This window comes from Falco biarmicus, chromosome 3, assembly GCF_023638135.1.
Source record: "Falco biarmicus isolate bFalBia1 chromosome 3, bFalBia1.pri, whole genome shotgun sequence".
NCBI classification, from domain to species: domain Eukaryota; kingdom Metazoa; phylum Chordata; class Aves; order Falconiformes; family Falconidae; genus Falco; species Falco biarmicus.
In genome coordinates, this window is record NC_079290.1 from 109,403,259 (window position 1) to 109,415,558 (window position 12,300).

Here is a 12,300-nt window from a genome sequence, read left to right on the forward strand (position 1 = left end):
TACCATCCTTTGCTTGCAAACCGTGATGAAAACAAACCAGAATCCAAACCCACCAACAACACCCCCCCCTCCCTCCACCTCCAATTGCTGGTTTTGTCCTTATTCCCTTATTTCTCCAACAGTTCGCACACAGACAGCATCGCAGCGCAGGGAGCTGGGCAGAGAGCTGCCCAACACAGGCTCTGCACCCCAGAAAGCAGCAAACCAAGCCCCCCCCTGCCCCAAGCAGATGTTGCTGCAGGGCCCCAAACAGCCCCCACGAGGGAAAGGCGCAGAAAAGACACACAGTACCGCTTCTGTAGCCTAGGCAGGCTGCAAAACACCTACACCCCCAAACCAGGAAAGCTGCAAGGGTCCTCCCAAGCCCCCAGGGAAGGCAGGGAGAGAATTCCCAATCTCACCTAAAGCTGAAAAGCAGCAAAGCTGTTGCTTTCTTACAGCTCCTCACTTCACCTGCTAAGGCAGAACCGCCAGCGGCCAGCTGCTGCATCCTGCAGCACCGGAACGAGTCCGTCGCGTTATTAGCAGAGGTTAAAGCAACGCCACGGGGACCTGAGGAAGGAAGAAATGCGATCACTAACGGTGCACGACAGAAACAGAGCGTGACCGACAGCTTGCTGGTAAACAGCAGGCAGCCGCGGTCCAAAGGCTGGGCAGCCAGCAGCGTGCTACGAGGTAGAGAGCAAAGCCTAAAGCCCAGGGCTGCTACCAGCTGGCACTTAAGCGCACAGGAAAGCGATTCAAAAGAGCAAACCCACGCACCATACAAGCACTAAGCACCTTAGTGCATGCAAAAGCTTGCAAAAGCTGCCATCAACCACACCGCAACCACTGGGTGCTCTCCATCGTATGCGTTACTGGTGATTTGTAACTGGTTTGCACGCAGCAAACAGGAGAAAGCTCCATCTCCCACCACCAGGACCCCAGACCGAGCAAGAATGCTCCTGTGCTCTGTCACCCCCAGCGTGACAGCAGACCCCGTGGTCAGTCACTGCGGGGTACAAGGAGTGTGTCACCCCCTGGAAAGGCTTGGTGTCACAACAGGGCAGCTTGGGGGCAGCTGTGGGAGGCTCTGGATGCCAAACCCAGCCGGGAACTCACCTTTTCCCCTAGTTTTCCCCTCAATCCCTCTTCCCACACACCAGCAACTTGTTACATCCACGCTCCAAGATCCCAGAGCAGCAGGGCTCTGCACAGCTCAAAATGAGTTTCAGCGTTTGGGTTTTTTTTCTTCTTTTTAAGTATTTCACACCACCTCAGTTTTGAGACTACCCCAGCAAACAGCTCTTGGAAACATGCACCAAGCACCTCCCCTCCAAGCCGTGCCACCCAATTGCAGTAAGGACTCAATCGATTTTTAATTATTTTTTTAACTTCGATTTTTTTTTCCTTTTACTCCAACCTGCCTGCACACTTCAGAAATAAAGCAGGTTTTTTTTCTCCCCCAAACTTTTTTATGAAAACTTAAACCCTTTCACACAAAAGTGGGTTTAAAACAACCAAGCACACAAGGTAATTCTTTAAGACCTTTATTAACAGATGCTTGCAGTTTGACTTGAAAAAATCAGGTGTATATTTCATACAAATTAAAAATGAGGTTCTTAAAAATCTCAACTTGACCAGATATGAAACAATTTAAAAACCTTTAAAGGTATATTGAGAAAAAACAGGCTTTTAAAAAACGTGTTTATCGTTTCCAAAAGGAGACTTCTTTAGGTAAAAATAATAAAAACCCCATGCTGCATAGATAATGCAGATAGTTCTAGTAATCTGGTCAACAGCAAAAAGCAAGCACTTAAGGTCTTCAGTTCCAATTCTTTTGTTCATTTCTTATTGCTGGAATTTCATTTTCTTTTCTTCTTCATTTCTTAAGTCTTTTCTTTGATGACTAAACTGAAAAAGAGGAAGAAGAAAAAAAAAAAGGATGATCAGACAGGTGTCAGGGGGTTACGCAGACATTTTGCCTGGCAAGCCTCACCTGCAATTCACAAATTCTGGCTAAGCCACCTTTCCTGCACACACAGAACCTCACCAAATGCAGCTCTTTAACATCACCAAATGCAGCTCTTTAACATCAGCCCACTTTCAGTGGCCAGAACAGCCATCTTCCACACAAAGGACTCCAGAAAGAGAAGAGATGATGAAGTTTAAACCCAAAGGGATCCCACTTCCACCTCTCCCCGGCCTCCTGGGGTGAGCTGCTGATGTTTGGGCTCTGCTGACACAGCCGGCTCAGCGCCAGGGGACCAGGCCTGGAAAACCAGGCTGGAGAACCCCAGACAACCCCCGGGAAGGCAGGCACGAGGGCAACTCCAGACCTTCAGAAGGTGGCTGAAGAGCAGATTTCTACCTGTGCCTAACAGAGGCAGCATGGCTTCAGCAAGCTGCTGCCCAGACCGCAGAAACCACAGTTTATATTCTCCCCTACTACCCAAGAGACAGAAGAGCAACCAAAACTTCATCCTGGTGTTTTTTAAAGCCCATGATATTAAGAATTCATCCAGCAGGTGTTAATCATTACAATGAACACCAGGAGAAAACAAAGGTTCCCATCACGTGCACAGAAAACACCGCAGCAAGGCTTGAAGAGCCATTGAGGAATCCCACTGGATCCAGCAGCCCGCGAGCCCTGGAGCTCTCGGAGCTGGGAGAGGTCTGCGGCTGCCAGTGGCACCAAGCTACTCCCCATGTCCAGCCCCTGCATTCCCTGCTCATCCCCTTCATGTGACCCTGCACCGTCGCTCCCACCAGGACCCAACGCCTCTTTCCGTTTGCCTGCCCTCCTGGCGACGAGCGACCAGCGAGACAATAGGGATGGGATATGAACGCTGGCGAGAGGAAATACAGAGAGGGGAAGGACAGAAAAGGCAGGCGCCAGAAAAAAAGCAGAACAAGTACAAACAGTCCTAGAAATGAAAATACTTTCAAAATAGCCACTGTCCATTGGAAGACAGCACCAAATCAGGGCCAGCCCACCTTGCAACAGAACTAGTTTTAGCATCAACATTTAGGCAATCCTCCCAAGCAGCAAGCCACACCAGCACCTCAGAACTTCAACCACCACCACCCTGGATGCCCCTTAAAAAAAAGCCTGTCTCCCACTAGTTTTTCCAGCACTTTTTTCTTTAGATAAAAAGCCGCTACTGCACACGTTCTTGCAAATCTTGTGTCAACTTTCCAGAAATTAGTGCCTAGAGGTCTAAATGCCATTCACTTCCCCTTGGGGACCGAGGGATGGAAGCTCGGACACTTCGGAGAAATTAAAGGAAAGCATCGAAAATAAAAAGAAGGGTCAGCAGATGGACACGCACCCGGATGATGGTAGAGATGGTAAGCCGGTATTTACTCAGCCCCGCCCTGCTCGGCCTCGGGAGCGGACGTGTTCTCAGCTGGTGGTTCGGCTGTCTTCGTCTCTTTGCCATCTTGTGGTTTAGGGTTCTCTGGGCGTCTGCGTCTGTAGTTGAAGTTACGACGGTACCGACGTTGAGGTGGCTGCTGACTTTGGGTCTCATCCCCTTGGTTCTCCTTATCTTCTTCGTTCCCATCCTCTCTAGGCTGTCTTTGACGAGGAGGACCCCTGAAAGTCAAGCTAGGCTTTAACAGTGCAGCAACTGACCATCGCCATGTTCTGTCTCTGTTGCCAGAAGGCAAGGTTAAACCAAAAAAAGTCGATCTGCCGCATACCTGCGAAATCGGGGTCTGTAACCTCGATACATGTTCTGCCTGACTGGTCTGCCTTGGTCTCCTGCACTCTGGTTGTCAGCACCCTGGAAGACATCAGGCAACAAACCATTTTAGATGCAGGAAAAAGCACAGGAACGCCACAGCTGGCCAAGCGGTGAGGGGGACAGCTCTAAGGGGGCTGTCGGGTTTGCTCAAAGGCGTACAAAGCATCCTAGGGTGGAAGAGTACACCCCATGCAGAGTTTCTGTTTCTTCCATGCAATCCTATAGAAGTTAATGCAAATTGCAACACTCTGGCTTTTAAAAGCTGTGACATCACCACCTTCAGCCTATCCACACCTGCTACAGGGTTCATCTTCCTGCCAAATCTTGCCAAGAACACCCCCCAGTCTCCAGGAAAGGTGGCAAAACCCTGCGTCCCACCACCCTGCTCCAAAGCAATCGAGCCAGTTTGAGTGTCACGCTTCAAGCGGCCGTTACGTTACCTCCACGATCTCTCCCTGCACGGGAGGGTTGGAATATTGTGGTCGACGCCCGTAGGGCCTACGCATATAGTAAGGTGGGTACCGCCGCCTGCGATAGGGACGGCGTTGCTGGGCTTGACCTTCTGGTATGTTCTCTGCTCCTTCGTTCTTTTCCCCACTCTCACTGTTCTGGTAGTTTTGCTGGTAGTTGCGTGGAGGACCCCTACGACGTGGATATCGTCTGTAATGGTTACGGTCTGCTGCGTATTTACTGCCTTGCACTGGAACTCCACCGGGACCTGTAACATTAGCTGCCTCCGCACCCTAAAGAGCGGGGACAGCGTGAGGTAAACGGTCAGCATCGTTATCACTTAGAGCATAACAGAATTTAGTACTGAGCAACGACTGACATCCACCTTGTAAAGCCATGAAAAAACATTCCGTCTCCTTGGATGGCATCAGGCACTGACTCAAACCACAGGCACCACACCACAGCCTGCAGACCGATTTTTCCATGCACACTCCAACCCCCGAGAGATGTGTTTACCTTTTCTCCCTCAACCACATCAAACTCCACGGTCTCTCCATCTCCTACGCTGCGGAGGTACTTCCTGGGGTTATTCTTCTTTATGGCAGTCTGAGAACATAACATTGCAGGATTACTTTTACAGGCACAGCATGAGAATGCTACTTAGCACATCTAAAGACTTTTTTTAAAAAAAAAAATTAAGAAACTTGAGTATTTAATATCTTAGGAGAAAGACCTGTACTCCTGAAAAAGCAATTAAGCCACCGTGAAAATCCAGGAAGCCAGAAAATCTACCTGTATTACTATAGTTATGGCCTATTTGAAATGTACAACAGCTTTACCACTGACTGGAAACATCTGTCAACACGCTGTCTGCGAGCTGAAAAAGCAGTCTGAAAACAAACAAACAAGAAGCACCCCACAATACAAGCTGGCCAGAGTATTCCTAACCAGAGTTCTGCATTTAACACCCCCGTAGTATTTATTCATCCCTCTGAAGCACATACACCAACGTGTAAGCCTTTCCAATCCCATCCACAGACTTCAGCCCTCTACCATTTCCCACACCACCGCAACAGCCTACGTGTCCCAAGCTACATAAACACATCGACAGCCAGAAACCAAGAGATTTCTTTCTCTCAGGCTTCCAATACCATCACTCCAGCCGCAGCATTTACCAGTCAATCACAAATCTACTCTAGCTGCGTGCGTATTATACACCAAGGATTAGCCCTTCCAAGGTGTCAGCACCAGACAAGCCTTTGTATCAGTATCTGCATGTTAAACGACATTACTAGAAAACACTGAATTTTCTGTGCTGTTCAGCAGCGGATTAAATTTTTGACAGATGAGTTAACACTCAATATGCACTGCTCTCTGCCACGTTATGCTTATCAAAGGCTTTAACTGAACAGTAATACAAGTGTAAGTGTAACAACTTTACAAAAAAATACCAGCAACAGAATCTGACTGGATTTTTTTTCCCCTAAACGGAGCAAAATCTATGGGAAAACATGCCCACAAGCCTCAGCCTATAGAGCAGTGATTTTAGGGAAAGAGAGGAAGCTTTATTACAACAGCTCTGCATGAGACCCAAGCTTGATAATGGGGATGGGGAAAAAGTATACAGCTGTAACTCCTAAAACATGCCCATTTCTTCCAGATGAGACCCCTGAAACTGTTTTGCTATGAAAATCATTACTTGAAACAAATCACTGCCAAACTTGCTTTTACAACCACTGACGGTAGTTACAGGACAAGTCCTGAAATCTGACTTGTAGGTCAAGGTCACTTAGGGGTTACCCTACTTGCAAATCAAGTAATAAAACCTGAAAGCTTTCCTTCAGGGTATGTATTCCTGCCTCAGCACACAGGAACACGGTGGAGTCACTTGGCCTTCCTCCACTGCCCATTATAGAATAACCTTTGCTAAACAAATGCCTCTACATTTTAATAGCAGGTAATTTAGGTACAGCACAAGCAAGAAGCCGAGAGCTGACAAATTAAACCGGAGTCAGGATACTTCCCAGGGGTTACTCCTCCCTCCCTCTGCGTTTGCAACATCAGTAGTGTACCCCTAACTCAAAACAAACCAACAAGCCACAGGCTCCTAAATGCCAGAAGGAAACCATGCCCTGCTAAGAACTCTTTGTGGGCTGCTGCACAAGAAATCCTAAGACAGAAAGGAAAAAAAAAAAAAAAAAAAAAAAAAAAATCACACTGCTGATCACAGCCTTGTAAGTCCGACACGAGACTAACTAAAGCCAACCTGCTCCATGAAATAAGCTGCAAGCGCAGTGTGCAGTCTCACCCTGGTCTAGTTTCCAGAGGATTACATGCTCACCAGACATTGTATCTGAGTGTACATATCTGTTAAACAGAAAATATACCTATTAAAATGTTTGCAGGCTTTCGCTGAAAGCCTGGAGCAATAAAATCTACCAAAGTTCTGCCTAAAAAAAAAAAAAAAAACCAACCACCTTCACTGGTGGCACTTCATCCCTATTACAGCCCAATTAATTTCTCTCCCTGATGCAAGCTTTTAATTTAACTTTATTTCCATATGCTTATTTAACAACTATATGGATCCACAAGGCAATTTAACTGGACTTCAAAGAGTTATCCCCAAGCCAACAGAGCACACTTGCAGACAGCGCAATTTTCATCACTATAGTGTGTCAGCCCGCTCAACCCCACAGATCTCGTGTCCTCACGATGGATGTGCAAAACCCCCAGCCGCAAGCTGGCTCTACATGCCATCCAATAGTGAGAAACAGTTGTTTGTGTTGAAGTAACGGTTTTTGGAAAAGGTGAGGCTCCCTCACCACCTCAGCCCTACTTACACAGGTCATGCATAGCAAGTTTCAGCGAGGTAACGCATTTTAGTTCCGAGGAAATCTTACCTGATGGACAAACACATCTTCCTTGGTGTCATTCCTGCAAGACAACAGGACATTGAAATCCATGCACGAAATGCACAGTCAAGTTAAAAATTCAATTGTCTGGGGTGGGAACAAAACACAGATCTGTCGAGACAACTAGCTTTCCGCATCAGCCTTGCTCCTCAACCTGCTCTCAGCTAGTCCCTCTACTAGTTTACTGCCTGGAGTAAGGAGATGGCCAGGTAGGTTCAGAGCAAGGTTCAGAGCGCAGGCTGAAGCGCAGCAAGTTGCAGCTGAAGGCATTCTTCCTCCCTCCTGCACACCCCTCTACCTGTCACATCCCACCAATGGAGATGTTCGCAGGGGAGAGAACACCCGACAGTAACCTGACAGTCACTCCTGGCAGTGCTCTGCGTGGGCATGGGCCTCCACAACCTTTGGAACAGGCTGTGACACCACCACCCTTGGGTGATCTCTCCAGAGTTATATCCTCTCAGCCTCAACATTTCCTTGGTTTAAGAAGCCAACACCACCAGCTGACCACTGAAGGCAAACAGGGTTAGTCAAGCTGCGTTTGTGAGCACAGAGAGGGAAGAGCTTGGGTTTCTCACCTCACAAGAAACAGAGCAGCTCAAGCCCGCACCTACGAAGATCCAAGAGCATCCTTCAGCGCTATCACAATACGCAATTAACACGCTGAGGCCAGACAACCCCCCTACAGTACCAACCTCGGTCAGAAAAGTTTCTCTTCTGCAATTAAGAGGTACAGCAGAAACAGCCTCTGTGCAGGTCTGAGCGCTGCACGCACCGTTTCTACCGCTCATGACAAACTTACAGCCGTAAATCCCAGCTCGCGTTGCACCAACTGAACCTCACCACGGGATGAGTTTCATTGGTTTGACTCAATAGCAAAGTGGCTTTAATTTCCTAGAATGACTGGTTAAAGACATTACAAAGCAAGCTTGCATGAAAATGTGCTCAGAACTGGAGAGCTTACAGGTACGGGTAACAGAATTAAGAATTTTTTTTTTTTTAAAAAAAGATAAAGCCAAGTGTTCCTCACCACTGGCTTGAAAACGTGAGGATGACAGGTAAGACTCTTCCAAAAACTCAAGCCCAGCTATAGTTACTCCATCAGACAGCACTAGAAAAAAAAAAAGTCCCCGTGCTTAATCATGGAACTGATGTCTACAAACCTCAAAGGTTACTGGAAAAAGCAGAGCCAGCCCAATCACCACAAGGCAGCTCACTTCTGAGGTGCCACGATGCAGCATCCAGCAGCCCTCACAAAGCCTGAGCCTAAATATTTTCTTCTTTACCATGCAAGGTCTCTTGCCAGATGCTCCAAAAGCTGAAAACCTTCAGAAGATCCCACTAACAGGCTTTCAGTAAAAATGCTTAGCACCTTCCTCCACTCTCAACTGAAAAAAGGTGGTAGGAAGCGCTCATCATCTGTGCTCTGCAAGCGCGGATGCTCTCGTTCTCGCTTAGGTTTTGGGCAACCAGACCAGACATTTGAAGTCCTTTTGAAAAGTTTCTATTCAAGAAGACACTGGAGGTTTAGATCAACAAATGACACTGTTCCACAGACCCAGCTCCAGGTGAATAAACAGTTAAAAAAAATAGACTGTCCAATTTTAAAGCCCAGTGCCACACAGCACACGATTCCCAACGCTGTTTTCCAGCGAGCACATCTAGATAGTGTCATAGTAATAGCGATCGCTTTCTCAAAATAAAACTTGAAATGGTACCAGAGAAACTCCCATTCTGAAGGCCCAACAAGCCATTCAGCTTATCTTTGCCCTAAATGACTCCGCTTCCAACATTCTTAATCCATGAAAGTGGGGAAAAAAAAAAAAATTGGACAAGCAGACAGATTAAGAGAACACAACCAGTTCAGCAGAGCACTGAATACAAATCCAGATATCAACGTGCAGCTCCAATTATGGTAAGAGGACCAAGCCCCTGGCCTGCAGGTCCATTTATTATTTTGACAACTGTGAGAAACAATTGACAGATGCTCAGAATTCAAACCGGCATTTCACAACAGGAGCGCGCTTTGACGGTTAAGAGGAACGCAGGAAGCACTCAAAGCCAACGTGCACCTACACCAAAGGTAACATTTTACTTCCAAAGTTCACGTTAGCTGCAAGCAGACCCAGCTGAAGCAAAGACAGGCAAGGGCAGGAGCTCCCATGAAGTTTCCCTTGCAGCAAACCAGAGAGATTCCAGAGTTGAGGAAATGTCCTCCAGTTGAGTTCCCATGCTGCCGCTCTAATCTCCTGATAACACGAGATCACGCTGGGTTTCTCATTAAAAATGGCAACCTCAGGGATTAAACAGCTGCCAAATTAATGACTGGGGAAGCCATTTGGATGTCTTAACTAACTGCTGTTGCTTCCTCGCTTGACTCACATCACTCAGCATTTCCACTACTGAGGGAAACAGGAAAAAAACCCTTCCCTAGAGGTAGAGTTTGTGGCCTATGACTTTATACACGTTTACAAAAGCCAAAGACATAAAAGCTTACAGCACCATATAGAACACGTAACACTAAAACACTTTTTGAGGAACACAAAGCGGGCAGACTCAGAGTCAAGTTTTTAAAGTTGCAGATGCAGAACCGATTGAGGAGCTTGGCAGATGCTTCAGGCTAAGTCATCAGGTAACAGACAGTTTAAAAAGGCAGAGTTTAAACCGAACCTAAGCAAAAGGGCCAATAAAAGCTCCAACAAAGATGGAATCCCAAGTTTTCAGCCAAAACTTGGGGTTTGAAGCACTAGGTGGATAAGGGGAACAGTTCTTTGGAATATGGCCTCTGCAAAATAACCCCCGGGGAGGCCCTCCAGAGCTGGTGGGTACCACAATTTCCCATTTTTCCAGATTCAATTCGCAGAGCAATTCCAGGACTCCTCTACTACTGGATAGCTACACTGACACACCTATTTTAAGTACTTACACAACTCAGTAAGTGTTAAAATTTTTCTTTCAAACCAAGCACTGTCACAAAAAGAACCTTCTAGGCACTTGTTTCTCGAGACCCCTTCGTATCCCAGCCCTGCGGCCTAAGACAGATCTGGATTTTGCTCATTTCCTTAAACATTCAGGTTTCCCTCATGGGAGCACATTTTTAACTACCAACCCCTCCAACCTTATTTTTTTGCTGGCATGGCTGTGAGCGAGCTTCATGCAGAGGTTTACACAAGAATCTCCTGCATGCGAAGAGCCACCAGCCTTTTATACCCTTGAAAACGACCCCCTCCTCCCAAAACCCAACCCCCCATTAAAAATATATCTTAATATTAAGAAATATCAGCAGGAGTCGCTAAGGGAGCACGGCTCCTGCTGGGATTAGCGCAGGGAAAAGCCAGCCCAGTGGGAGACACTGGGATAGGGGTAGGGCCTGCCTCGCCTGCTGTCCCCAAGCAGGGCAGCAGTGTCCCCAAACAGGGTGGCGGTGCCCCCCAAGCAGGGCCTCCCAGGCAGGGTGGCAATGTCCCCCAGGCAGGGTGGTGGAGCCCCCCAAGCGTGACCCCCAAGGAGGGCGGCAGTGCCCCCCCGAGCAGGGTGGCAATGTCCCCTAAGCAGGGCACCCCAAGCAGGGTGGCAATGTCCCCAAGCAGCGTGGCGGTGCCCCCCAAGCGTGACCCCCAAGTAGGGCGGCAGTGCCCCCCGAGCAGGGTGGCCATGTCCCCCAAGCAGGCCCCCCCCAGCAGGGTGGCAATGTCCCCCAAGCAGCGTGGCAGCACCCCCTAAGGAAAACCCCCAAGCGGGGCCCCCCGGGCAGGGTGGCAGGGTGTGACATAAGCACAGCCCGCCCCCCCCCCTCCCCCCCCGTGTCACCGCGCCCCGCAGGCCCCACCCCCCCGGGCCCCCTCACCTGTTGATGAAGCCGTAACCGTTCCTCACGTTGAACCATTTCACTGTTCCCAAAACCTTCGTTGCTGAGGGAGGGGGGCGGGGGCGGGGGGGTGACACACACACACACACACACACACACACACACAGAGAGGAGGCGGCGGCGTCAGGGCGGCACGTGGCGGGGCGGCGCACACAAAGGCCCCGCGTGGCGGACATTTTGAGCCGCCCCGCCCCCACCCGCCGACACGCGGGGCCCGGCGGCGCGCGCGGGAGGAGGAGGAGGAGGAGGAGGAGGAGGGCGCCCAACGGCCGCCACGGGCGCGCGCGCCGGGAGGAGGTGGGAGGGAGGAGGAGGAGGAGGAGGGGGAGGAGGAGGCGCGCGCCGCCCCTCAGCGATGGCGGGCGGCGGGACGCGGGGACACGCGGGGCCGCCCGACCCCCAACCCCCCCCTCCCCTCACCGATGACCTTCTTGTCCCCGCCGGCGGGAGGCGCCGCCGAGGCCAGGCCGCTGCCCCCGTTCCCGGTGCCGCCGTTAGGCTTAGAGTCGGCGGGGGCGGCGGGGGCCGCCGCGGGGACGGGGGCGGCGGGCGGCTGGGTCTCGGCCTCGCTGCTCATGGCGGCGGCTGTTCGGTGCGGACGGTGGTGGTGACTGGCTGTTTGCGCCGCCTCCCGCGGTGTGATGGTGACTGAGGCCGGCCGTGGGGGGGCTGCTCCCTGCTCCGGGCTCGCTGAGCTCCGCTCTCCGCTCCCGATACCGATCGAACTGGCCACAATGGCGGCCCGCACCGGCTAGCCACCCCGCGCGCCCCGCCCGCGCCGCACGCTACTCGCCGCGCGGCCCGTCCGTCAAGCGCCCAGACAGCCCGTTGGCTCTTCCCCTACCGGTCACCGCCCCCCGCCGAAAGCCTATTGGTAGCCGCACCTGCCTTTCCTCAGGAGCGCGCTTCCATTGGCTGTTCCGCCCGCGGCTGCCAGGCTCTCTTTTCTCACCGGCCTACCCGAAGTCCCCGCCTCCGCGCTCCGATTGGCTGCTCCCGCCACTCCCGCCCCCAACGGGCCCGACCGGGGAAGCGCGCGCGACCATGTGGCAGCGGCGGCTCCGTGCGCTCCCGGCCCGGGGGCGCCGCCACCGCCAGCCCCCCCCCCCCCCCACTCCCCCGGTACCACCGGGACCCGGCCTCGTTCCAGGGTGAGGCCCAGGCTTCCGTTAAAAAAAAAAAAATCACGATGGGAAGGAGCCCGGAAGCGTTAATTACCGGTGGGAAATGACGGATCTGGAGACATGGCGGAGCTGCTTCAAATACGCCGTTACATGCAGTTCCAGCGCCGGCACCAACCGCCCGAGAAACGGCTGCGGGGGTTGCGCGGGGGTGGCGAAAT

General features: G+C 50.9%; 1 protein-coding gene across 2 annotated transcripts; it reads right to left on the reverse strand.

The window, feature by feature from the left end:
• Positions 1-3,305: 3,305 nt before the first annotated feature.
• Positions 3,306-11,711, reverse strand: YBX1 (Y-box binding protein 1). Of its 2 annotated transcripts, none has more exons than XM_056331670.1 (7): positions 11,379-11,711; positions 10,938-11,001; positions 7,079-7,112; positions 4,695-4,784; positions 4,169-4,471; positions 3,685-3,767; positions 3,306-3,577 (listed from the first exon to the last, which is right to left on the reverse strand). In XM_056331670.1, exons 1-7 carry the CDS (start codon positions 11,533-11,535, stop codon positions 3,343-3,345), a joined length of 966 nt encoding a protein of 321 aa, XP_056187645.1. In that variant the 5' UTR covers positions 11,536-11,711; the 3' UTR covers positions 3,306-3,342. The 2 variants fall into 2 exon arrangements, with proteins under 2 accessions (XP_056187645.1, XP_056187644.1); XM_056331669.1 differs by having other exon boundaries at positions 3,306-3,589.
• Positions 11,712-12,300: the final 589 nt, after the last annotated feature.